This window comes from Brachyistius frenatus, unplaced genomic scaffold (assembly GCF_029030835.1).
Source record: "Brachyistius frenatus isolate BFR_SWC_R1_liver_20210118 unplaced genomic scaffold, ASM2903083v1 Contig_238, whole genome shotgun sequence".
NCBI classification, from domain to species: Eukaryota; Metazoa; Chordata; class Actinopteri; family Embiotocidae; genus Brachyistius; species Brachyistius frenatus.
The window spans coordinates 216969-244110 of NW_027210837.1; the positions used below are offsets into that span (position 1 = coordinate 216969).

Genomic DNA, 27142 nt, shown 5'->3' on the forward strand with positions numbered 1-27142 from the left:
GTTCAGTGGCTCCCTTCAGCCTCTACGGCGGCCGGCGTGGGACAAGCTGCTGATCCGGTGTGACAAGTAATCATTTCGTGGTGTTTTGGTGACAGTGACGGACATGTGGTGAGCCGGCCGAGGGTCGGACACGTTAGTGAGGTCGGAGCGGAACCGGTGAGCGGAACCAGTGAGCGGAACCGGTGAGCGGAACCAGTGAGCGGAACCGGTGAGCGGAACCGGCCGGGACGTGTGACGGTAGTCGGTGTCCGGAGGCAGCAGCGCCACTTGTGACTTGTTCCCGGGAACGACTCGGTCCATCCGGTGAGTGAATCTACAGCCGGTCACCGGATCACGAACTCGTTAGTGTCCCTGTCGGAACCGGTGTGTGACGGTGACGCCCGCCGGTTACCGTCCGAGCTCGTTAGCGGGCTAACTTTGGCCCGGTTAGCTTCGACCGGTGTTTTACATACAAGCTGGCTAGTAGCGAGCTAACGTGCTAGCAGCTGAAGCTAACAGCTACCTAAAGTGTTTTGACACCTGAACTCACGTGTTTACGTCACTGAACCAGCTGTTCGCGCCACTCAGACCAGCTGTTCGGTCTCCGACGCTCAGCTGGAAGTTCACCAGCTGGGTTCCTGTCAGGTGTGTCGTCTTCAACTCGTGTTTAAAGTGCTCTCGTTTGGAAACTTCGTGTGATTCCTGGTGAAATGTGGTTCCAGCAGAGGATGTAGATGATGTCCTCCAGGATGTTCTGGTGCTCTTCACCAACACTAGCGGCCTCTCGGACATCATAACCGGCGTATAAACCGGGACGAATCCTGCAGCGGGGCTCCGGTGGACCAGACGAGGGGAAAAGGCCGGCTGGGAGTCTGCTGTGTCCTCCATGGAGGAGGAGGTGAGCATGGAGCATCTGCTGGAGCAGGTGACGCACAAGGACCTGGGCAGGAGGCTCCAGGTGGGCCAGGACATCATGGAGCTCCTCCTGGACGAGGACAAGTCCCCCGAGCTGGAGCAGGACCAGACCGTGCTGGACAGGATGGTGGACGCCGTGGCCAGCTCCTGGGTCAACTCCAGCAACTACAAGGTGAGGGTTGGTAGTTTGAATCCCACGGATGGGAGCGGTGGGAAGAACTCAGGGAACATCTCAGGGAACATCTCAGGGAAGAACTCAGGGAACATCTCAGGGAACATCTCAGGGAAGAACTCAGGGAACATCTCAGGGAACATCTTAGGGAACATCTCAGGGAAGAACTCAGGGAACATCTCAGGAAACATCTCAGGGAACATCTCAGGGAACATCTCAGGGAAGAACTCAGAGAACATCTCAGGGAACATCTCAGGGAACATCTCAGGGAAGAACTCAGGGAACATCTCAGGGAACATCTTAGGGAAGAACTCAGGGAACATCTCAGGGAACATCTCAGGGAAGAACTCAGGGAACATCTCAGGGAACATCTTAGGGAACATCTCAGGGAAGAACTCAGGGAACATCTCAGGGAACAACTCAGGAAACATCTCAGGGAAGAACTCAGGGAACATCTCAGGGAAGAACTCAGGGAACATCTCAGGGAACATCTCAGGAAACATCTCAGGGAACATCTCAGGGAACATCTCAGGGAACATCTCAGGAAACATCTCAGGGAACATCTCAGGAAACATCTCAGGGAAGAACTCAGGGAACATCTCAGGGAACATCTCAGGAAACATCTCAGGGAACATCTCAGGGAACATCTCAGCATCTCTAAAACAAATACCTGTCGTGATTCTTTGAACGAGGCTGGTTGGACCGGACGTCAGTACATTATGGCGTCATGTAAAGTCGTAGGAGGATATTCTTTCTTTATATCCCACTGTGTGTGTGTGTGTGTGTGTGTGTGTGTGTGTGTGTGTGTGTGTGTGTGTGTGTGTGTGTGTGTGTGTGTGTGGTAAAGCCACCAGTTAGGATGATAGGGTTCCCTCCACGAGGTCCTCTGAGCATCGACCCACTTGACACCGTGTCAGAGATAATCTGTCCTTCACTCTCGTTGTCTGGCTTCTGATTGGCCGCCTGATGGAATGACCTCCGTCTGTCTGCACACCTGATGGCTTCAGCACGCTGGTCGCTGTCCGCTTGTAATTCATGCGTTTGTGAGGCAGCAGGTTCATCAACACTCAGCGGCGGTTCACGGTAGCGTTGGATCGTTGCTGGTCTCACCGTGAGGTCCGTTTCGTGCCCGTTCTGGAGCTTCAGAGCTCATCGCATGATCTTCCTTCAACGTCAACTCGTCCTGAACGCAGGAGAACATGTGATGAGATGGAAAGCTCCAGAACAGCTCCTTCAAGGACCTTGTGAGGAGATTTTGTTTTGTCTTTACGAGTTGCAGACTTTCTGTCTCATGAAGTCCTTCCTAGAGAGACGCAGTTTGGTGTGACCCACTTTTTTAATTTTTTTTTTTTAACACAACAACACCACCAATCACGTCGCTGCTTCCCGCGCTGCCCTGGAAACGCAGCGTCCTCCGGTGATGTCTGCGGGCCGTAACGGGGCCGTAACGGGGCCGCGGCTCCCAGGCGAACGTGGCAGCGGCGGTGGCCGTGAGCTTAATTTACCAGCACCATTAGCCCACTTTCCTTCCCCGCGTGACCGAGCCAGCAGAAAGTCGGTGTGGAGCCGAGCTTCCCGCCCCGCCGAGTGTGTTCGGAGGTAGTGAAGCCCTCAGATGGGTGTTTGATGGCTCAAGTTAATCCATCTGTTGTAAATTAAACCGCCGTCCAGCCGGTGATAAACAAGACGGTTGTGAAAGTCAACGTTTCGACTGAGCTGCTTCTGCACCTTTTAGGACGACACAAATATTCACCGCTCATACCAACATTTATTTATATTGATAATCCATTAATCTGCAGATGATTTCCCGATGTGTTGTCAGATGTATCAAATCAATACAAAATCCAAAGATATTCACTTCAAAGTCATAAAACAGTCCAGAGAGTCAACAGTGGTGTTTTTATGTTTTTTAAGGTCAAAGTTCACGGCTGAGAAACCACTGAGTATTTTATTTTACTTGTTACATATTGAGGAGTATGACGTGGACATCAGAGGTGTCCCTCGTGGACATCAGAGGTGTCCCTCGGGACGAACCATCCGGAGTCGGGCTCCATGTTTCATAGGGACCCTTTATACTCGCCCTCTTTGTTCACCTCAAAGCAACCAAGCAATCAATCAACTACAAATTGCAGATCAAACACTTGTAGTCACTTTTATAAGTATAATTTAGAGCAGCCTACTTGACAAGCTTGTGTTTACTGTCTTTATCAAAATATAGAGTCGTAAATATATATGCAATATTTACTTTTCAATATTTGTTAGTATTGTCTGCCATAAAAATAATAACCCGCACAGATTGGTGAAATAAAGTTATAGTGGTGCTGTGAAAAATCACTTGGGTGTTATATTGGAAGGGAAAACCCTCCATTTTAATGAAGTGTAACTTCACATAATGCAAACATTTGTTTTTGGCCGACGGTCATTTCTTCAGATAAATTCAGATAAATTCTTCATATTAATGAGTTTCAGCGCCTGAAGTCGGTTTGTGATTTCCACGTGATGCTGCCGGGCGGCCAGCAGGCGGCGCTGCAGGCTCTCGGTCGGGTTTCCTTTTACTCAAGTTTCTCTCCCGTTTGTTGAGAGTTTCCAAAAATTGCACCAAGGCCCGGACCGGAAGTCCAGGTGGCGCGTATGTGTTGCTATGGTGTCAGCAGGGAAGCTCTCACTACGCGTTCATTGAGTTTCCCAAACCACCCCATGACAAGGAAGGCTGCAGCTCCGCGCTGCCAGACACGTTTGTGAACTGTGAACAGCTGCTTCACTCATGGTCGCGTTTCAGTTCCGTGTTTCAGCTCACACAGCGGAAGACGACATGTTTACATTCAAGTTTTACTGCATAGAAAACATTTAATTTAATCATTTCCTGGTTTTTGGAGCCAGAACTTCTGCTTTAGCCCAATTACCCATAATCCTTTGCAGCTTTCTATTCAGATCCGTTGCTTGTTGCTGTTGCAGCTGCTCTGAGTGGGTTTTTGACTGGTTCTGGTTGGTCCCAGGTGGTTCTGCTGGGGATGGACATCCTGTCGGCTCTGGTCAGCCGACTCCAGGAGAGATTCAGGACGCAGGTCGGAACCGGTGAGCTGCTTCTCTTTATTCCTTCATCCCTGCAGTAAAAGTCATGTTTTATTGATTAGATCCAAGAATTTAGTGCACATTTATACAAAAATAATAATACTATGAATTTAACAACCTGTCATTTTTAATTAAAAAAATATTTTAATATAATTCTGCTTCTGTGTTTATGAGCTTAAAGACATATTTGTTGTTACACATCGCTGCATTTACACTCTTTTACCCTCAATTGTTTTCTTGATGTCATTTTTAAATGCTACCTGGTGCATGTGTTTATATTTACGTCATAATATGTTATTTTAATTGCTTTGTTATGTCCTTTATTATCTCCCTGCTTTATGGTTCTGTTGTTTAGTGGCAGCAGTGACCTGAAGTTTAGTTTATAGATGTTCTGTTTTTACCTTGATGGTGATGCAGCACTTTGATGCATTTGTGAGAAAGTGACACTCTTCTTTAGCTTTTGTTCACATTGGATTGTATTTTAATAAGAAAATGAGATTATTCTGTTGTGGTTCAACTTGAATGACCCCCTCAGAAAGATCCACTAAGAACAAATGCAGATTCATACTCAGAGAGCAGATGAAATAAATGAGCAGATGAGTTTCTGAGGACTCGTGTGGTTCTGTTTCGGCTCAGTTCTGCCGAGCCTGATCGATCGACTCGGAGACGCCAAGGACCAAGTTCGAGACCAGGACCAAGCGCTTCTGCTGAAGATCATGGACCAGGCTGCCAACCCGCAGGTACACCGTGACAATGAGGAGGGTTTCCAGCTGCCGTTTAATCAACTTTAATCTTTTTCTAGATGTCGACTGATGTAAATGTGTTTGTGCCTCTTCAGTACGTGTGGGAGCGAATGATGGGAGGCTTCAAGCACAAGAACAACCGGACCAGAGAAGGACTCTGCCTCTGTCTCGTCTCCACCTTAAATGTGTAAGTGGACCTAAAATCTTCTCCTTTTTGTAGGATTTACATTGAGAGAGGTCGACGTCACGGGAGCATGTTGCAGGGATTTACACCTGGTAAAGTCCCAACCGTGAAGAGGGCAGCAGAGTTTGTACGGAGAACTCATTTAGCAGAAGAAAAATCACACATGAAACCCATTTTACATTTTTCAGTCGAAGCAGGAACTTCACTGACGAGCTGCATGTTTATGTCTCGTTTTGTTTTTTGTCGCTGCAGGTTTGGATCTCAGAGTCTGACGCTCAGTAAAATAGTTCCTCACATCTGTAACCTCCTCGGAGATCCCACCAGTCAGGTACTACACACACACACACACACACACACACACACACACACACACACACACACACACACACACACACACACACACACACACACACACACACACACACACACACACACACACACACACACACACACACACACACTCCTCCTCTAAAGTATGAGGAGGGGTGGTTGGTCTTTGACTGCCCTCTGCTGGTGAAGTGAAGCCCTTACAGCTCAGCACAACGAATTAGAAAATCCTTCAGACACGATACTCTGCGGAGATAAAATCTCCTCTCGGCCATCAGATCCTTCGTCCTCCTGCCGGTCTCTGAGTTTGTCGTCCCCTGATTGGCTGCAGACGTCTGTCATCACCACAATCGCACTTCCTTCCGAAGACAGGAAGCCGTGCCCATGAACTTCCCTTCCTGAAGCCTCACTCGTGAAGCTCTGAGGCGCTTCTAGCCTTTGGAACCACCATCAGACTGAAAGTTCACAGGATGAGTAGATCTTATCGGTTTAGACAGGAAAACTCATCCTGAGAAACATGTCGGCCATTTTCTAGTGTTACTGTCACTGCGCTTTAAAAGCTGCATGAAACAATAAACACCAGTGAAACTGACGAGAGCGAAGAGGTCAGGAAGCTGTGGGACCTTTAAAATAAGAGGACACACAGAGGAGAGAGGAGGGTGCGTTCAAAGACCACGTTTCCCAGCGGCCTGTTTGATTGACAGCTTGTGTTGGTATGCAGGTACGTGACGGCGCCATGACCTGCCTGGTGGAGATCTACCGCCACGTCGGGGAGCGCGTGCGGATGGACCTGGGGAAGAAGGGTCTGCCTCAGTCACGGTGCGTTCAAGTGCCCACAATAATATCAGTAAATCTACCTATTTTTATTTTAGAGAGGGTTTTTTCTGACTTTCGATTGTAAGTAGAGGTTTAATGTTCTATATGTTACGAGGTCATTCAGAGAAACGTGTCGTATGTTTGCTGACCTGCTGTTCACCCTTTAGGAGGTTTAGTGCTGCTTAAAGAGTCCCGGCAGATACACAGATGTTTCAAAGGAATTCTCAAACCTGAGGCAATGTCAGGAAGTATGAAACTGAGAAAACCAAATGAATGAAGTATATTTCGGATCTTTTTAAAGAGACGTGGTGCTCTGTAATGTTTGTTGTGATTTTACGCTGCAGTATTTTTGGATGCAGAGATTCGGCCTGTTTACGGGCTCTCTGGGGAGTCTGAAGTGAGCCAGTTGTCTGTTTTTCAGGCCTGAAGCCAGCAGAGCTGTTTATTGAGATTTATTTTGAATTTGGTCTCTTACCCCGCCCCCCCCCCACCCCACCACCCCCTCCTCTGTGTCCAGGCTGAACGTGATCTTCAGTAAATTTGATGAAGTTCAGAGGTCGGGGAACATGGTCCTGTCACCTGTGTCAGGTAAGATCACGCCTCCTCTCCGTTCTGGTGTTTTGGACCGGGACAGCGTGCGCCCGGTCCAAAACACCGTCGCCATAGCAGCGTCGCTTTGTTTCTGTGAGATCGGAAGCGGCCTCGAGGCACCAACATGTGACACTGACTAAATTAAACATCTTGAAATATTTGTCGGCACGTCTGGTGTCATGCCGGTTCCCCGTTTCTGTCAGGAGAGCCTTCTGGGTTTCAGGTGCACATCCTGTTTCATCTTCATCATCTACCTGCACCCTCGTGTCTTCAACGTTGACTCTAACAAAGGCCCAAAATGCCTTCAAGTAGTCTCTGAAAGTGATGGATTTTAGAGGAGGAGACGTTACAATAATTAATAAGACACTGCCTTTGTAAGCTGGAAGCAGAGCGGAGGACGAACATGCAGGAATCCAACTAGCTGCTGACGGCGTTTGTGCCCGAACCCCTCAGCTGTCAGGTCACTTGTTATATTAATACGATCTGCTCGTCTCCTGCGGTCCTCTGGGCTTTAAACCGAAGCTGTGAATCTAGAAATCAAAGGAAGCATGTTGGTTTATCAGTCGGCGTGTTGGACCCCTCTGGTGGACTCCAGCCTCCTCACAGGGGCGTGTTTCAGTTCCAACGCAACCCGAGCTGCTTCCTTTGTGCTGCGGACTGAAAGGAAAAGAGACCTGCAGGAGTGGGACAGAAAGGTTTCCATGCAGGGAGAGGCAGCGTCTTTTATCAGTGTTTAGGTTTTATTTGACGACACTAAAAACAGCAGATAAAGCGAACTGACCTTCTCCAACCTGCACTCAGTGACATGACAGCGGCCTCATCGCTGTGGGCTCAGCGTTCCCCTCCGGAGGCCCTCCAGCTGCCTTTGGAGAAGCAGCAGCAGTATTTGTGCATTCAGATCTTCTTACCTGTACTTTCCTGATAAAAAGATTCTAGTAGACGACATATTAAAGTGTTCAATGTGCAGCAGCAGGAAGTGTTTGGGTTGTTTGCTCTGAGATGAGGATTGGTGAAGCTAACATGTGCTTGGATGCATTTTAGGTTTGGATGTCGGCGTAGCTGTAAGTGTCACCGGAGCAGGAAGCATCGCGCTGAGATAAGATGGAGACGCAGGTCGAGTGAGGAGAGGCAGGAGAGGAACAAAGTGAGCGTTGAGCAGAGAGAAATGAAAGGAAAGCACAGAGTGTCTCTCCTCCTGCAGCTCCAGGGCTCTTATTTTGTAGGAGTGGTGTCAGCTGTCGTCTCTACAGTCACAAGACCAGGTTGGAGGGGAGGGGAAAGGAGGAGAGGGGAAGAGAGGAGGCGGCGGCGGCAGTAGTGTGTGTCAGTGTGAGCTCAGGGTCGGCGACAGGACGCCAGCGTTTCTCCTCCAGTTGATCTACAGGGAACAGAATCACCTCGCAGGTAAACATGACGGAGATGTTTCACTGAGAGATGAACACCTGGTTGAACTGTCTGTGTGAACATTCAGCTGTTTGTCCTCTCGACTCAGTCGTCCTGCTGTAACTGTCATCAGGTGTTTTATGAGGGACCTGTTCAGTCAGGCAGATCATTCTGATTTTAAAGTGGGTTTAAATAAGTTTGGATTGAATGATAACAATGACTTTATTCCTTCAGAGGTTATTTTCCTTCTTCAACTCCAATGAAGATGTTTGTTTCTCTAAATAAATTCCCCCGTCGTGTCTTTTGTTGAAAGCTCCAGAACGAGCTCGTTGACCTCGGTTTTCCTTTTTTCTTGCTCATCATCTTTGGGTTTGGTGTTTTATCAGCTCTGACTGGAGCGCCGGCCCGGCTGTGTGACGCACTCGGCCTCAGGAGGTCCTGCAGGGAGGTGCAGAGAGCCGGGGATGTAGGTAGGCGCTGCCGGCAGGACTTAGGTTGCACAGTTGGAGGCCTCCTGAATAATGGAGAGTATGCAGACGTGCAGCAGCGAGGCTCTACGGCTGTTACACAACCTGAAATACCACATTTGAAGATGTCACGTCGGAGAGCTGGAGGGTTTGATGTGGACTTTAATGTGGTGAGAAAGTGGAGTCTGGTGATTGTGTGGGAACGTCCCTCCCTCTGTTGTCGAGGCGTGCAGGTGAAAGGCTGGGGGTGTTTCCCAGCTCGCTCATTCAGCCGTGAAAAGCCCGTCATTTCTCACAGGTTGAAACTGACCTTTGACCTATTGGATGTAATGGGCCCTGAGCGCTGACTGAAAGCAGCTAGAGCAGGTTGTGTTTGTCCTGTGGTGTGACTCGGAGCTGCTCCTCCCCTGCTCCTCCCCTGCTCCCCTGCTCCTCCCCTGCTCCTCCCCTGCTCCGCTCCGCCTCACCTCTCCTCGCTCATTTGGTGAATTTGCATCGAGGCGATCAGCTGTCGGACTCCATCAGGCTCCACGCCGCCGGCAGGAGAAATCCTGACCCGCCGAGTCTCCGTCTCTTTGTCCATCTTGGGGATTATGATCTCCTAAATGATCACTGCTTGTTCCTGGAAACTGTGCGATGAGGAGGTAAAGTAATCCAACGACTTTCTTAATTAGTTGTTCGTTCTATGAAACCCTAGAAAACAGTGTCCGCCATCACCGCTCTGCTCCGAGGGCTGACGGACTTCACGGAGGGGGTCTCCCCGTCCGGTGACACCCGGTCCTGATGAACACCTCTGACCCGGTCGCCTCGGTGCCGGAAGAAGTTTAATTGGACTCAAAGTCTGGATATTTCAGCCCCATTTCTGTCCTTGAACCTCAATCCACTGCTACAACTTCCTGTATCCATTTCAAATTAAAAGCGTCCAGCTATATATTAGTTTAGTTTCTAGTTTTATACATTAAAACAGTTGTACATTAAATAATCTGCGTAAAAGTTACTTCACCCTCTTCACTTTGCAGCAGGATCAGATAAAAGCTCGACTTTTCCCTTCAGCACCGACAGTTCAGAGATGTTTAGGGAGACAAACTGAATCCATCCATCATCTGTTGTTCCTCTGCGTGGGACAGCTCTCCTGGAGCCCTCCTGGAGCTCTTCTGGAGCTCTCCTGGAGCCCTCTGGGAGCCATGACCTCCTGATTGAAAGATTGTAGTCCAGATAATACCAAGCTGTGTTCAGGGACAGAGCGCTATGGAAGATGAGGCCTTCAGACGGTGAAGTTCCTGGAAGATCTTTCTGAACGTGTATTGAGTTGTTTTTCTCCCGTGTCTGCCTTCCTGTTCCTCCTGCCTGTTTACCACCAGAACATGAAGAGACTGATGGAGGAGGATCTAAAATGAACCCGCTGTCACCACTGAGATTTAAAAGGAGGGCTGACTCTGCCCTCTTGTGGACAAAGAGGGGACTGTTGTGTCAGGCAGATGAGTTATTATTTCATTATTTAGAAATAACACGACCACGAGTTCTTGTGCTGCTGTTTGTATTTACAGAGCAGTTTGTATATATTTATTATTATATATTTTAAATACAGGAGCTAAAGTTTAGGCCTTGTGGATATTTTAAAGTTATTTTTAAAGACTGAATCCAATAAATGTGGTTTAATTTCTGTTGAAAACAAGTGAGAGCAACATAAATATTCCCTGCAACCACAAATGTTGATGATCCTAAACATACAGTCTGATGAAGCCTCCGGCCTCTTCCTCGTCGGTCTGTCAGCTGCATGTTTATCTCCTCTTCATCGTCGGTGTGAGCAGCAGTGACCTTACGGAGATAAAACGTCTCCGGCTGCTGCAGGCTGACGTTAACGCTGAGAGACAACCAGCTTCCTCTGGAGAGGGGCCTCCTCTTCCTCCTGTTCCTCCTCCTCCTCTCCTGAGTCATCATGACACTCTAGCTGTCCATCATCTCTGACTCCCCCCACCAGCTCCGCCTCCTCACCGAGCACTGGGGTTTGTCCTCTGACCGACCCCTCCCTTCTCCTCTCATTGGTCCACTCTTCTCCCTCCTCCTCCTCCTCCTCCTCCTCTTCGTCGCTGCTCTCCATCCTCTCTCTTCCACTTCCTTCATCCTGGTCCTGACTGTGTGATGAAGTGAAGGAGAGGACGAATACGGAGAGGAAGAGTGTTTTGAAGCACATGCTCCCTGACAGGAGAAGGGGGAGGCTCGGCTTCTCCCTCCCTCCCTCCTTCCCTCCCTCCTTCCCTCTGCTGAGCCAGGGGAACGATGTGAGGACCACAGAGGACGGAAGCACCACCTGACTGTCTGTCTGTCTGGCTGTCTGTCTGGCTGGTTGGCTGGCAGCATGCTGAGGAAACTGGTGTGCAGGCGGATCTGCTCCTGTAAGCTGCTCTTCCTCTGGATGTGATGGAGGATGCGATGGAGGATGTGATGGAGGGTGTGATGGAGGGCTTCCTGGCTGCCTGCAGCTCAGTTGTTGGGTGGAGAATGTACGAGACGTGATGAGGGCTTGTTGTCGGTCTGTGAGTAAAGTGTAGGTGAGGAGGCTGCAGGAGGAGGACGGAGTCTCTGGATGCTGCTGTTGATGCTCCGACCTGTTGGTGAGGGAGAGAAACAGGAAGCCAACGGGGGGTCGGTGGTTTAGTCCTGTCTGAGATGCATTGAGAAGTGTGTTATCCCTGCTGAAGGCCACAGAGGACTCTTTATAGCTTCTGAAAAGATGCATTTTTCTGCTCTTCACATCTACGGGTGCATTAACGCGTTTTTTTTTTTCATTGTTATTTCTCGTTTTCCGTATTGTGTGAGTGTTTTTTCTTTCTGTTAGTCAACAAGTGGCAGCACTTCGGTCAAGATGCTGTTCCTGCTCAGGAAGGCCGACACGCCGGGAAGATGTAAATGTCCCGGCATGTTCTGTGTGTTTCTCGTCCGCTCAGCACGACGGCAGCATGTTTGCCTGCTCGTTATCGGTCATGAAGTTTCAGTTCTTTAGTCAGTGAAAGTCGTTTGGACGTTGGAAAAGCCTGCGTTAAACTTATTAAAATGTTATTATTTGTCAACAAATCCTCTTCTTGCAGTCGATTTCCATTTCAAACTGTCCTCATGACTTTTTAAAGGAATAATGAGACCTTTTATTCGCCTGAAACTCCCATGAACACGTCGATGTCTCGTAGCAGCTGCACGGTTTGTGGAGACAAAGTCAGTTCAGAAAACATGTGATTGTGATGCGATTAGAGGAAAAGATACACACACACACACACACACACACACACACACACACACACACACACACACACACACACACACAGAGTCACCTTGCGTTGATATTGAGAGGTGTAGCGCGCCGCTTTGATCCTGCATGGAGGAAAAACTGCAACCTGATGTACATGACTGATGTGTTGGCTGAGTGCCCTGCTGTGTGTGTGTGTGTGTGTGTGTGTGTGTGTGTGTGTGTGTGTGTGTGTGTGTGTGTGTGTGTGTGTGTAAACTCTGAATAATGAAACAGGATTGATTGCTAGCCGGGTAGATTCCTGTGCTGAGGGGACCTCTGTTGTTTCCTCGGGGCTGTGCCTCTTTGTTGTTGTTGTTGTTGTTGTTGTTCTGGATTTATTTCCTGACTGATTACAACTCACCACAGGAGCTTTTGGTCTTCATTAAATACTATTCAACCACGTACAGTATGTCGGAGTACTGGGCCTGAAAATGGCCGCGCTGCAGAGAGAGTTTTGATTTTGCTCAAATCAATAATTGATCATTTGCACGTAAACAAGGTGTGACCTCTTTGTGTGTCTTCTGTCCAACAACAGTCCAAAATCCAAATTTATTCCTTCTACGAACACATAAAAACAGCAAGTAGTGCCATTAGAGAAGCAGACCAGTGGCTGCTGCATAAATAATCTGTGTTCTTACATTTCTGGACTGCTGGATGTCAGAGTCGTTGTTCAGCTCAGCAAAAGCTAGAAGAAGAAGACGAGTCCTGGACGTGGTGTTGATGTGTCCACAGACGCTTCTCCTGCGGGGGAACACAGGATTGATTGTTGGTCTTTATTGTTAGTGACCTCTGGGCTCCTCGCTGTCCTCATCTTGTTGTGTTGGTGCTGCAGGAATGTCAGTTATGCTGAAGTTAGAAATGTCCGCCTTCCTGCTCCACATCGCTCGCATGCTCGGCGCTGGCCTTTTCTGAGGGACGACTTGTTGTCGGCTCATGTGACCGGAGCGCTCTGCGTCTCTCTCTCCCTCCTGCAGACAAAAACTTTGAGGACGATGACTCGGTGGACGGCGGCCGCTCCTCGTCCTCGTCCAAAGGGGCCTCTCTGTCCGGGAGGAAGGCGGTGAGCATGGCTTCATTTCGCCGCCCCGCCGCCTCCAGCAGCAAGTCTGCAGGTCAGAACAATTCATTTCACCGACGATACAAAATCCTTTTAAAATCCTCGCTGCACTCAGCTTGGCTCATTCCCAATGCAAGATAGGACGCATCATTTGGAGGTGAAGCATCCTGTTTGTGTTGATGTGTGTAGGGAGGGACGGGTCCAGTGCTGGTGCTGTGGATGAGGAGGACTTCATCCAGGCCTTTGAGGATGTTCCCACCGTGCAGGTAGGGAGTGTGATATGTACTTTACTTTGCTGCCTCTCACAGCAGCAGGCTGCGGATAGAAGTATGTGGAAAAGAAAACATCTGTCACACTTACACATCTGTCTCCTCTTCATCTCCATCAGATCTTCTCCAACAGGGAGGTAGAGGAGGCCATGACCAAGATCCGAGACGTGCTGTCAGACGAGAAGCGTGACTGGGAGCTCCGAGTGGCAGCCGTAAGACGTTTGTCTGGTCTCTCTCTGAAGTGTCAGGTCGGTGACGGCGTCTGTGCTCACGTCCTGTCTGTTGGTGCTCCTGCAGCTGAAGAAGGTGCGTTCGCTGCTGCTGGCGGGCGCAGCCGAGTTCGACGGCTTTCAGCAGCAGCTGCGGCTCATGGAGGCGGCCTTCAAACTGTCCGCCAAGGACCTGCGCTCTCAGGTGGTGAGGGAAGCCTGCCTCACTCTGGGGTAAGACACAACACTGATGCAGCTCCAGAAACAATACTGACAGCTCTCCATCACAAACCTCTCCAAGTCAGGACATTCAAGGAACAATCTCTCCTCAGACCTAAAGAAGTGTTTGATCTGTGCCTGCTCCGTTTTCCTCCCGTTTCATTGAGTTATGCTCACGTCCGCTCTGCTCTGCCGCCTGCAGCCACCTGTCGTCGTTGCTCGGCAACCGCTTCGACCACGCAGCGGAGGCCATCATGCCGACGCTCCTCAACCTGGTCCCCAACAGTGCCAAAGTCATGGCCACGTCCGGCGTGGCCGTCATCCGCCTCATCCTGCGAGTACGTAGCGGCTGCATGACGCGTGGTGGAGTATCCCTTTAACTGTCCACCACCTGCTTTAAATGTTCATAACCCTGTCAGAGCAGGAGGGATGTCGCAGACGAAACATCTGCACGCCGTCCTCCTCACTTCCTGTCTGTCGACACTTTCGCTGCCAAAATGAAGGCGTGAAAAAGTCCGTTTCACAGCAACTTGTTTTGTTTTGCAGCACACACACTACCCGCGTCTCATCCCCATCATCACCACCAACTGTGTGGCCAAGTCTGTAGCTATCAGAAGGTGAGCGCTCACTTTTGGTTTCATCCACGTTTGTACGCGAGGTTCAGGTCAGACTGAAAGTTGTCTTCTTGTTTGCAGACGCTGCTTTGAGTTCCTGGACCTGCTGCTGCAGGAGTGGCACACGGGCTCTCTGGAGAGGTGAGAACAGATGAAACTGGTGACGATTTGTTTTCCCGGAGAGAAACTCCAAATGTGCTTTATAGTAACTCTGCGGGAGGAGCAGGTCTCTGAGCACTCGATATAAAACAAAAGGGGTGACTCTGCTTCGTGAGTGGCCCACAGCAACACATGCTACCTTGTGAGGAAACGTGACACCGGCCTGGTCGAGCTCTACCTCAGCAGTTTCCATGGCGATGCCAGGGGGACCTCTGTCTGCCTCCAAAAGGCTCTTTGTGTTTCCGCCCGGCTGTTTTCTGCCGCCTCCGCCAGGGAGAAACCCGAGCTGACCCCCCCCCCCTCCCGCATCAGGGGAGCTCTCTGGTTCTCATCGATCAGCCACTGTGTGTGTGTGTGTGTGTGTGTGTGTGTCACACACACACACACACACACACACACACACACACACACACACACACACACACACACACACACACACCAGATTCAGGTTTATTAAAGAGGTGGCTGAAGAAGCAGGTCAAACGCTGCTCAGATCTGTAATCAGATGATCTGCTGGATTAATCTACATTTTCTGAAACGTGCTGATCGTCTTCTTCAAACATCTGCCGTGTAGCTCGCGCCCTCAGAGGCAGAGCAGCCGGCCATCCCACATCGATCAGAGGAGCTCTAAAATCCCAAAGGGTTGCTTCACCTAATGGAGGCAGAGCAGATGGGTGTCTGACTCATACAGGGTGGAAAGGTCGTCCCGCTCGATACCTCCAACTCGACTCACTAAGGTTTCCACTCGCTAACAAAAAGTCTTGTTTCATAATCAAAATACTGAATTCTGTGACCAAAGCTGCATAATAAAGACCCCAAACCCCTCAAACTACTTTTAGTTTGAAGGTCCATCCTTTTTATTTTCAAATAATGAAGCGTCCTGTTTGCCCTGCAGCTGTAGACGCTCCCATTGCACGGTGGTGTCATTGATAACACTCACAAACACTTCTCCTCATCTTCTCCTGCAGACACGGAACCGTTATAATGGAGACGATAAAGAAAGGGATCCATGACGCCGACGCCGAGGCTCGCTCCGTCTGCAGGAAGTAAGTCCCACCTGACCTCTGACCTCACCTTTCTGAAGGACCAATCGCTGCCTCCGACACGGATGTCCTGACGCTGGCTTGCCGTTGCAGGTGTTACTGGAGTTACCATGGTCACTTCAGCCGGGAGGCGGAGCATCTGTTCCAGGGCCTGGAGTCGTCCTATCAGAAGGCTCTGCAGGCTCACATGAGGAGCGGAGACAGTCTGATGTCGCTGCCCGCCTCCGACCGCTCCTCCTCCTCGTCTCAGGAGAGCCTCAAGTGAGACTCCTCCTCCTCCTCTCTGATCGACCAAGTTATTGATCAACTGAGATATATAAATTAAATCAGGTTTAAAGCCCCCTGTTCCCTCCCTCACGTCTCTTCTTCATGTGTAGTGAAGGTGTAAGAGACACAGGGAGTGGTGAGGAGGGACGTCCTGTGAAGTATTGATCTGGTTCTGACCTCACAGACTTGAAAAGGGCCCGGCCCGAGTATCTGCTCAGACGATGAGGTTTTCTGTCTCCGTGGATCCGTTTCCACTCCTCTCGTTCCTCTCTGACACTTGACGCTTCCCTTCTTAATATATTCACAGTCTCAAGTCTGCATTGATGTTTGTGTCATTGATGTCTCTGAAAAGCCCCGTATCGATGTCTCAGACAGGATTTAGGAGTATCAGAGGATGTCATTAAAGTGGATGTGTGTGTTTTATGTTGTTTTTTCCTCCCCAGTCGCCCGCTGTCTGTGAAGAGCAGCGTTGGAAGCAGCTCCGCCAGATGTAAGGACTCCCATCCATGTACAGCCCACCACATGTTTCCCTCCACATGACGGTGTCCGTGTGCAGGTCTGAGTTGTGTTTGTGGATCTGGACGCTGACCTGACCTGTCGCTCCGCAGCCAAACCCGCCCACGGCTCCCGGCCGCCCGCCGCAGCCTCCTCCCCGGCCTCGCTGCAGCGCTCCCGCAGCGACGTGGACGTCAACGCCGCCGCCACCGCCCGCACCAGGATGCCCGCCGTGCCCAGCGCCACTTCCTCTTTCAGCTCGGCCTCGGCTCTTCCTCCGGGATCCTACGCTTCACTGGGTGAGACGGCGGGTCACGCCGTTAAAGAAATGTAAAGCACGTTTTCCTGTTGCTTCTACCTGCAAACCCCAAACAGCTGTGGGTTCTACTGAAAGCAGATTAGCAGCAGAACATCTCCCCCTTCTCTCTGTGTGGGGATGAAAGCTGCAGCCTGTGTGGAGTCGGTGTTAAAACACTTGTATGTTCAGCAGCTGAGTGTCTGTTTTCATGAGCGTGTCCTCCAGCTCACAGCCGCTAACGTACCTGACGTGATGCAATCACTCGCTCTGTTCACGGCGCTGCAGAGACACGTGCTCGTCTTGGGAGATGCTGTTTCTGGATTTGCATTAAGTGGATCTGATCCGATGCTGCTGTCCAAATAAATCTCGCTGTGCCCCCCTGTTTGCCCCCCTCCCCTCCCCGTCCTCCTCCTCCTCCTGAAGCTTAACCTCTTGACCCTAAACCCCTGTTGTGTCTCCCGCCCGCCTGTCAGACGGCTCGTGGTCTGTTAATGCAGACGGTAAGCTGGCGATGCTCCTCCATGTCTCCTCGGTGTGTGTTTTACCCCATCAGTGCTGTCATGGTGATCATCTGTGATGGACGTGTCAGTGCATGGACTGTCTCCGCATGGTTTCCTCTCACTTTTCTCCCACACCTGGAAAACCTTTTTACTTTGGGGATGTTTGTTCAGGTGGAAAGAAAAAAAAATTCACGGAGCCGTTAACGAGGCCGGAGGTTAATGTAAAGTCTGTTCTATTTAAAGCTTTCTTTAAGAATCACCATGTAGGACGGTCCTCACACGCTCTACAAGCACAACAAACAACCAGCAACCTCTTTAAAATATCAATGTGAAGAAAAATTTGAACAGAAAGTGCAAACGCGTGAAAAAGAAGAGATCCGAGGTCCTTTCAGCCTTTCAGAGGAGACTCGAAGACGGAGACGGGTCGGCTCCCGAACCAGGCTGGGAGAGGAACCCGGAAACTCAGAACCACAAGCAGGCCTGCAGCCTTCTGTTTGGGGGAACCAGGAGATCCTTAACATGTGATGGAGGACGGAGGAGGGCCGCTGCCTCTGGTCACGTGCAGCCCAGACACCCCCGGACCGGTCAGTGGAACCGCCATGTGAGGCGACCCGTCATCGACATCTGGCGCTACACGTTATTGATCAGAGCAACAGACAGCTTATTGGCAGAAGTCTGTGTGCCAGAGGCTGAAACCTTCTACAGTCCTCAGTTCACTCATGAATAAAGGTGGCGGGTGCATGTTGCTGACCTGAGACCGGAGCACAGCTGCACGCCTCATCTGTTCTGTCCGCACACGTGAGTGTTGCAGATATGAATTGTGCGAGTGAGCTGCAGCTTATTTATGATTGTGATGTTAAACCCTCGTCTCGCCTTCACGACCTGTCCGGTGTCGGTTTCCGTTGGTCCGGTCGATGTTTCTCCTCTCCCTGCTCCCTCTCTCAGTGTCTGCATGATGTTTAAAGTGTTGACTTCAAACCAGCAGCGGCCTCCGCATTCAGCGTGTTGCAGCTGTGACGTGTCCTCGCTTCCCGTCCTCTGCCTCCACAGGTCGAGTGCGAACGAGGAAGACGAGTGCAGGAAACGTCCCGCCGGTGACGGACAGCCGGGGGCGGAGCCGAGGAAAAGTCGTCTCGCAGTCTCAGCGTGAGCAGCTTCTGCTTCTTGATGGAGATTTATTTTCATGTTCAGAGAATCAAAAAATACCTTGAATTGTTTTATTATTTTTGTGACACAATCTTTAAGTAATTAAGAAATCAAACCAAAATGTTGCTGCATTCAAACAGTGACGAACTATTTCCCTCCACGTTGCAGCCGGCAGCCGGTCCGGTTCTCCCGGGCGCCTGCTGAGCTCCACCTACGGCCGGATCCCCCGGCCCACCATGGGCACCGCCGCCGCCAGCAGCCCCTCCGCCAGCCTCATCGACAAGAAACGACCTCGAGGTCACCGCAGCCACGGCTGCAGCCGGGAGACCAGCCCCACCCGATCAGGCCTGGGTAAGGACTCACAGGAAGACCAATTCTTTTCAAAATAAAAGTCTTTTATTAAGGAGTGGTAAACAACTGGAAACAGAATTAGTGGAAGAAGTGGCAGGTTGAGTTTCAGAGTTTAAACAATTGTCCACAACTGTTGATTTGAAAATTCAACAATCTGGATCTTCTGGTTTGAAGGATAAAATCAGCTCAAAGCTTTTAAAAGTTGAACGCGACGGCATCTTCTTCTGTAAAGAAGACAGACCTGAGCCATTAAAGCAGGACAGGTGAAGTGTTTGTTCGTCCTGAGGCTGACCTGCATGCAGTTCCTCTTCCTCCAACTCATCCTGCTGCCTCTCACGGTCCTCCTCTCCTTTCCTCCTGCCTGACTAACCACCTCCTCAGAGCTCCAGGTGTGTCGGTGTCTGCCTCCATGTGCTACAAGCTAAACTCTGCCCTGCGCTGCTGTCTGTCTCTCTGTGTCTCTGTGTCTCCGTGTCTCCGTGTCTCTGCCTCGCCTCTCCAGCCCGGAGTCGAATCCCTCGACCGAGCGTGAGTCAGGGCTGCAGCCGCGAAACCAGTCGCGAGAGCAGCCGTGACACCAGCCCCGCCAGGGGCTTCTCCCCCCTGGGTGAGTACAGCACTGAAGCCCCCGCCCTCTCTCAGGGGAGAAACACTGCATTTGATTTCAAGTTTGGGAAGTGCCCAGAACGAGTGTGGAACTCTTTCGGGACCTTCCTACGCTGCAGCTGTCTTCTATAATCTGTTCTGCTGCTTATTTCTCTGCATGCTCCCCATTTAAATGTCCAGATTCTGTCTGTCCACTAATGAAAAGACTCGTAAAGCTGCTGAAACACTTGTCGCAGCAGGTAGAGATGCTGTCAGGGCATGTGTTGGTTGTCCAGGTAGCGTGATGATGATGATGATGCTGACGGCAGCCTGTTATCTGTCGATCTCTTCTAACTTTCCTCAGCGACCCGCCGTCACTCCCGCTCCACCAGCGCCCTGTCCTCTGCAGAGGGCTACTCAGGTGACCCGTGAGGCCGAGTCACTCCCCTAACCAGATAAACAAGGAGCTCAGCTGCTCGCTTCGCTTCATTCATCTGGTTAAAGGAGTTCTCCGGCTCCGTCGATCCCCTCCCTGCACGGCCCGAGCTAAACATGTCACTCACCTGCAGGGGGCGACACACAATCACACAAATCCCATGTTTGTGGCTGCTTTAAGAATTCGTACTAATAGGAAGAATAAATTATGAAGATAAAATATTCTGCTTCTGCCTTTTTTTTTTTGCAATGCGGGCATTCTCATGTTTACAGTATTATTTGAATTTTCGTTGTATTTTTTGTTGATTTAACACTTTACAGGCTGCACCTTTTTTTTTTTAAATTTCGTTAAAGAACAGCTTATTGCTCTGAGTTGGGTCTCTTTGTCCACGCTGACAAGTCTTTGGTATTAAATCACTGACTTCCAGCAACTCTCTGAGTCCAACCGAAACATGCAGATAATCAGTTCATCTCACGCAGTTAGAAACGGGACCGGGACACTCTTCACTCCCAAATACTTCCTCGTCTTCGTCCGACATTAAGGAGACGTTTCTGTTTGGAAGTGAAGCGTGCATCGGCCTCTTCATCCCTCCTTGTTTTGTTCCATTTGAAGTGTCTGCTTCCAAACTGCACCACCACGGTCGATCCTCACGCCCAGCTTCTCTCGACCTTCTCTTGCTCAGACCGGCTGTCCCACCAGGCTCGGATCTCGGCCACCGTCAACGCCATGAGGATCCTGAACACCGGCACCGAGGTGGAGGCGGCCGTCGCCGACGCTCTGGTAAGAACAGATCCGAGAACAGATTCCCTCGGTGTGACTGACGCTGGCGACGGTGGGAGTTAACGCCCTCTGTGCTCTCTCTCTCTGGACTCTGTACGTTTCAGCTCTTAGGAGACTCGAGGAATAAGGTACATCGATCCCACCTGCCTCAGAGCCGTTGTGTTCTGTCACTGCATGCAGAGCATGAGCTTCACACACTGACTCTGACAGTTATAGGATTCTTTCCTGATTCCTAAATCTTCTTTCTAACATCATCCTTAGAGACTGAAGCTGAGGAGAATGTGTGTCTCAGTTTTTCTCCTCATTCAGAGGCGCTGGCTGCTGTTAATGAGTCCAGCATGTTGACGTGAAGAAAGCTCAGCGCTCCATCTCACATCATGTCATTAGAAAGCTGCATGACTCCGACTGTAGCTGCATGCTAGATCCTCTGAGCGTCGGACTGCTGCCGGTTCCCTCGCTGTCTCTGAACTCCTCCATCTTCTCTCCGACGCAGCGGAGGCCGGTGAGGCGGCGCTTCGAGTCGCCGGGCATGTACTCGGACGACGACGCCAACAGCGACGCCTCCAGCGCCTGCTCGGAGCGCTCGTACAGCTCGCGCAACGGCGGCATGGCGCCGCACTACCTGCGTCAGACGGAGGACGTGGCGGAGGTGCTGAACCACTGCGCCAGCGCCAACTGGTCCGAGAGGAAGGAGGGGCTGCTGGGGCTGCAGAACCTGCTCAAGAGCCAGAGGATGCTCAGGTGGGTGTGAGGAGGAGAGGCCTCACCCGAGGGTCCGAATTCAAGTTCAGGAAACTGTCTGTCAGTTTTGTGCTGACTGTGCGTCTGGTCTCTGTCCCTCAGTCGTGTGGAGCTGAAGAGGCTTTGTGAGATCTTCACCAGGATGTTTGCGGACCCTCACAGCAAGGTGAGAGTCTCTTCAACGCACAGCATGCTTCCCCCTCCCTGAACCACAGCCGAGGAGAGCTGCACCTCCTGGTCTGAGTGATCTCCCTGCTCACCGTCACCACTAACTGTAGGACCAACTAACACACTGTGTTTCTCTGTTGCATGCCTCCTCGCTGCTGTGGACTCTAACAAACCCCAGAGAGTAAGTGTTGACCCCCGTACTGATCAGACCTGCCTGCCATCCTTCCTCCTCCCTCCTCCTCCTCCTCATCGTCCCTCCCTCTGCCGCAGGTCTTCAGCATGTTCCTGGAGACGCTGGTGGACTTCATCGTGCTGCACAGGGACGACCTGCAGGACTGGCTCTTCGTCCTGCTCACCCAGCTGCTGAAGAAAATGGGGGCCGACCTGCTGGGCTCCGTCCAGGCCAAAGTCCAGAAGGCCCTGGATGTCACCAGGTCAGCACCATGTAAACATCTGCCCAGTGCACACAGCTGTTCCATGAATGTCAAGCTAAACTTCATCGTTTACATTCTTTGTGTATCTGAATATAAAGTGGAGGAGCTGTACACCTGGTGTGGCTGGTTTGAATCCAGAGGGACAACGTGTTTCCATTTTGAAGTGTAAAGCTGAGAGTCAATCAGGATCAAGGTGTTTGTGTTGGCTTCACCAGCGCTGCATGTTCCTCTCCCGTCTCGCTGCAGAGAGTCCTTCTCTTACGAGCAGCAGTTCAACATCCTGATGCGCTTCATCGTGGATCAGACGCAGACGCCCAACCTGAAGGTGAAGGTGGCCATCCTGCGCTACATCGAGGCTCTGGCCCGCCAGATGGACCCGGCCGACTTCGTCAACTCCAGCGAGACGCGCCTCGCCGTCTCGCGCATCATCACCTGGACCACCGAGCCCAAGAGCTCCGACGTCCGCAAGGTAGGAGGGCGGGGCGAGGGGGCGTCCCGGTGTCGCCCTCTTCCTCCCTCACAGCACCGCTCCCCCTTTCATTTCCTTTAAGTTCCATTGCAGCGTTTCTTTATTTGTTTTTTGTTTTCATGTCTTCATTGTTTTCCCCAATCGCCTTCCTTCCATCCACCAACACCCCCAGACCCTTCAGAACTGGGCAGGGGAGGATTTGTCAGGCCGACCCAGCACCGTGGCCTCTCTGCCTGGGGAGGGCAACCTGGAGGAGAGGTGCAAGCAGGTAGATTATCCATCAAACAGCACGAGCAGCGTAAATAACCTCCTCGACCTGCAGTCCTCGGACCGGATGTGAAAACGAACAACCTGAGAGCGAGGAGCGGGAACGCTTTCCAACACTAACTGCTCTGAAACACCGCGTGAAGCTTCATATTAAAACAAACGGGAGACTGAGGAAGTGTTAGTGCATGAAGAGCTGCAGAGTTTCATCAGCGCAGTCTGAACTCTGCTGCAGCAACAACAACCTGAAACTGGAAGAAGACTTCAAGTGACGCGCTGCATGTTCACTGCAACCAGCAGGCTTTTTCTCTTAACAGCGAAAAGAGACTTTTATTGACCTTTGACAGACTCTGTGACCTTTCACCTGCAACTTACAGCTCCGGGGTCCTGCTCCAACTTTCACTTTTACTTCGTCTCTTCCCGTCCACAAACGTTTGCATTTCAACATCTTTCTCTGTCTGCAGACGTGTTCTCTGATGATTGATGGTGTGTGTGTGTGTGTGTGTGTGTGTGTGTGTGTGTGTGTGTGTGTGTGTGTGTGTGTGTGTGTGTGTGTGTGTGTGTGTGTGTGCAGGCGGCCCAGGTGGTGCTGATCGCCCTCTTTGAGCTGAACACACCGGAGTTCACCATGCTGCTGGGCGCGCTGCCCAAAACCTTCCAGGACGGGACCACCAAGCTGCTGCACAACCACCTGAGGAACGCCAGCGCCAACAGCGGCATCGCCATGGTAACACACACACACACACACACACACACACACACACACACACACACACACACACACACACACACACACACACACACACACACACACACACACACCGGTAGACCAAACGCTGATGTGATGAAGAATCCTTTTTGCATAAACTCTCCTCCATCAAATAATTTATTGATATTGTGATATAAAAGACAAATATTCTGCAATCAAATTATATTTTTTTCTTCAAAGACAAAACACGAATTTCTAGAAAATTCAACATGTTTCTTGCATTTATTTAAAGAAAAATGTGTTTTTAGCAGCTCAAAGACTAAAAGTTCTGGAAATATAGATAAATAAATGTGTTACATCATTGTAAACTGAGTATATTTGTGTTTGTGACTGTTGATCAGAGAAAACAAGTCATTTAAAGAAGAGCTATAAGAACTAATGAAGCACACCGTCCATCCGCAGGCGTCTCCCGGCAACACGGCCGCTCGCACGCCTCCACGGCAGCCGAGCAGCCGCAGCAGCCCGCTGACGTCGCCCACCAACTGCTCCCACGGCGGCCTCTCGCCCAGGTACGCTGCTTCCAGGGCTCAGGACACTCAAATGTCTTCAAATCCAACATTACAGCAACGTTTCCTGCTATTCTTCAGTTCACCTCAGAGAGAAGGAAAAAGGAAGCACTGATCTTTTTTCAAACTAAACACTCAAATACAGTCAGGATAGATAAGAGTTAGTTTTTATTCTTTTAGCGTCAGATCAGCTGAGTGTTCAGGAAACGATGCAGCTGCGCTCCTCGTCTGCTGCAGGACACATTTCAGGGTCCACCTCCACTGATTTCAGGGTCAGAGGGCAGAAACGAATGGAACGCGTCCTGTGTGTCCAGTCTGAGTCCGTCCGGATGAAGACGTGCCGTGGACTCCAGACGAGCACTAAACTCTGACCCCTCTCCTGATTATCCTCTTCTCTCACGTCTCTGTCTCCTCCTCTTCCTCCTCTTCCTCCTCTTCCTCCTCTTCCTCCCCGGCTGGTTGCAGTCGGCTGTGGGGTTGGAGCGCAGACGGGCTCTCCAAGTTCCCTCCTCAGTCCTTCCCCTCCCCTCTTCCTCCCCCAACCGCCCAGTCCTCCCTCAAGGCCCTGCGGCGAGCTTACTCACCCAGGTAACCCTGCCCCCCCTCCTCCTCCTCCTCCTCCTCCTCCTTGTCACGGGGTTTCACAGTAGCGCCGATCGATATTACCTCCAAAATATCAGCTAATTGTCCCATGTCCGTCCCTGTATGAAGCCTGAAGTGTTTTACTGTGAAACCCCGACACCTCGCAGCAGTCTGTGCCTCCATCTGCTCGGATCCTCCGTCACCGTGTCACCTGTGTCTGTGCTCCACTCACCTGTTTGTCTGAGCTGGTCAACATGCACGGCTCTGCACGTGCACGGGTCGACACCGGACTGCTCTGTGGTACATGGTGGTGGACGACGGGCCCGTTTCCTAGTCATGGACAAACCTCATTCTGTTTCCTCAACATATTTACAGACCGGCAGTGTTTGGTTCATGTCTAGGAAAGTGTCCTCAGTCGTCACAAACAACAGGACCGTAGATCGGGCTCCATCCTTCGGAGTCGGGGATTAACGTGCCTGATGCTCCTCTAACAAGCCGTCTCTCCTCTGACGCTGCAGCATGCTGGAGTACGACAGCGAGAACCTGAACTCCGAGGAGATCTACAGCTCTCTGCGCGGCGTCACCGAGGCCATCCAGAACTTCAGCTTCCGCAGCCAGGAGGACCTGATGGAGCCGCCGAGGCGGGACGGCAAGGTGAGGAGGAGGAGGGGGACTAAGACGAAGGAGGGAGGAGCTCATTACATTAGATGCTGTGAAGTTAGAGGCTTCGAGGTGTCGTGTGTTTTCATACACAAATGATCTGAGACAGGAAATGACCTCTGCTTCATCCAGACATGTGGTTGGACGGCGTCCAGTGTGTCTCTCTAGTCCAGAACAGATGGATTGAGACGTTTTAAGGCCGCAGGTCCCGTCAGACTGAGCTCACCTGTTTGACTTGTCTCCTCTGATGGCAGCCGGGCGTCGCGGCGTCCTCGGACTCCGACCCTCGTCCGGGTGGAGACGCGGTGGAAGGCGGCCGCACAGCGCTGGACAACAAGACGTCGCTGCTGAACACGCCGTCGCCCCGATCCTTCGCCGGGCCGCGCTTCAGAGAGTACAACCCGTACAACTACACGGACAGCATCAGCACGCTGGACAAGGCTGCCCTGAAGGAGGCGCTGTACGAGGACGCCGTGGAGCAGCTGCGAGACGGTGAGGACGCGTCTTCACCAGGGAACTCCAGCCGTGTCTTTAAAGCTGAAACCTTTCCCTCCTTCCTGTCGTCCTCTGCAGGCCGCCGACAAGAAAGTGTCGAAAACAAGATCGTGAACCCCAAAAGTTTCCCCGGTAACCACCCGACCCGAAAACATTTCACGTTTGTCTGTTTTTCTGACCCGGTTTCATGTTCAGATTGAGACACAGAAAAATCAGACAGAAGTGATGACGTCATCTCTCTGTGTTTATCGTTCGGCTGATTGAAATGTGAGACCGGCCTGCAGCTCTCGGACAAATGATGTCTCTGTTTCCTGCAGCCGGCCCCGCCGAGCAGCTGGAGCTGGTGGGGGAGCTGCTGAAGGAGCTGTCCCAGGGCCAGGCGGGGGAGAGGGGCCCCGAGGAGCGGCGGGGGACCCTGCTGGAGCTGCTGAAGGTGGCCCGAGAGGACAGCCTGGTGGTGTGGGAGGAGCACTTCAAGACCATGCTGCTGCTGCTGCTGGAGACGCTGGGGGACAAAGACGTAAGGACACGAGCCCCCTGCTGTGTCAAAGCTGTCCCCCTCAGACGAGTCACGCTGTTTCCTCTCTCTCAGCACACCATCCGGGCGCTGGCCCTGCGAGTCCTGAAGGAGATCCTGAGGAACCAGCCGGCCCGCTTCAAGAACTACGCCGAGCTCACCATCATGAAGACGCTGGAGGCTCACAAGGACTCGCACAAGGAGGTGAGGAGCGGGCGGCGAGGAGCCGCACGTGCCCGAGGAGCGTGTTGTTTCTAACTCCGTGTGACCCTTCATCAAGGTGGTGCGGGCGGCCGAGGAGGCGGCGTCCACGCTGGCGGGCTCCATCCACCCCGAGCAGTGCATCAAGGTCCTCTGTCCCATCGTGCAGACCGCCGACTACCCCATCAACCTGGCCGCCATCAAGATGCAGACGAGGGCCATCGAACGCATCACCAAGGAGCCGCTGCATCAGCTGCTGCCCGACATCATCCCCGGACTCCTGCAGGTGAGACTCCGTGCGGTGAGTGTTGGCGTCAGGAAGTGGCGTCGGCTGCAGCCGTGTTGGTCACGCCGCCGTCTGCCGTCTGCTGCAGGGCTACGACAACACGGAGAGCAGCGTGAGGAAGGCCAGCGTCTTCTGCCTGGTGGCCATCTACTCTGTGATCGGAGAGGAGCTGAAGCCGTACCTGGCTCAGCTGACCGGCAGCAAGGTACGCTCACTTCCTGTCTCTCGGCTTAGATTCAAAGAGGGCACATCTAAAGGATGAGCCGGTAGACCGCCCCCGTCAGGTAAGCCGTGGTGTAGCACACAGCTGTGTGCAGCCTCAGAGGTGGAGTCCTCTAACCGCCTGCTGTTCCCTCCTCCTGCAGATGAAGCTGCTCAACCTGTACATCAAGAGGGCGCAGACCTCCACCAGCAACAGCAGCAGCTCCTCCGACATCTCCTCCTACTAACCGCTTCGCTCTCAGCTCCGCACAAACCGTTTCATTCCTCCGTCAGCGGGTGGGATCACGAGCGTCCTCCCATTCCTGCAGCTGCTGGGCTCGTCTGGAGGAGCTCCACCTTCGACACCGTCTTCCCGTCGTCTTGAAATCTCTGCTACTTTTCAGGAGGTGATCCTGATCCTCCGGACGACCGCCAGAGTCATGAGCCTTAAGTCTTCATCTTCCGTGTTTCTGAGGCCGTGTGCCTGAA

At 51.6% G+C, this 27142-nt stretch overlaps 1 protein-coding gene and 1 non-coding gene across 25 annotated transcripts; one reads left to right on the plus strand and one right to left on the minus strand.

The window, feature by feature from the left end:
- Nucleotides 1–19: 19 nt before the first annotated feature.
- LOC138633862 (CLIP-associating protein 1-B-like) lies at nucleotides 20–26988 on the plus strand. 24 transcript variants are annotated; one of them, XM_069720341.1, is made up of 41 exons: nucleotides 20–1066; nucleotides 4063–4141; nucleotides 4775–4878; nucleotides 4977–5068; nucleotides 5318–5393; nucleotides 6114–6211; nucleotides 6726–6796; nucleotides 12907–13044; nucleotides 13179–13255; nucleotides 13378–13470; nucleotides 13556–13701; nucleotides 13889–14024; nucleotides 14233–14303; nucleotides 14382–14441; nucleotides 15428–15505; nucleotides 15596–15763; nucleotides 16213–16259; nucleotides 16378–16563; nucleotides 17036–17062; nucleotides 18113–18208; nucleotides 18377–18559; nucleotides 19062–19166; nucleotides 19509–19565; nucleotides 20263–20360; nucleotides 20465–20488; nucleotides 20854–21101; nucleotides 21204–21267; nucleotides 21540–21703; nucleotides 21950–22172; nucleotides 22345–22440; nucleotides 23011–23163; nucleotides 23608–23714; nucleotides 24177–24299; nucleotides 24812–24947; nucleotides 25208–25445; nucleotides 25527–25580; nucleotides 25766–25968; nucleotides 26041–26169; nucleotides 26246–26452; nucleotides 26541–26657; nucleotides 26818–26988. In XM_069720341.1, the coding sequence occupies exons 1-41, from the start codon at nucleotides 866–868 to the stop codon at nucleotides 26899–26901; spliced, it is 4857 nt and encodes a 1618-aa protein (XP_069576442.1). In that variant the 5' UTR covers nucleotides 20–865; the 3' UTR covers nucleotides 26902–26988. The 24 variants fall into 24 exon arrangements, with proteins under 24 accessions (XP_069576442.1, XP_069576449.1, XP_069576448.1 ...); XM_069720348.1 differs by lacking the exon at nucleotides 24177–24299; XM_069720347.1 differs by lacking the exon at nucleotides 22345–22440.
- On the minus strand, nucleotides 3649–3777 carry LOC138633870 (U4atac minor spliceosomal RNA). Its single transcript, XR_011311919.1, has one exon. It is a non-coding gene; the product is annotated as a U4atac minor spliceosomal RNA (small nuclear RNA).
- Nucleotides 26989–27142: the final 154 nt, after the last annotated feature.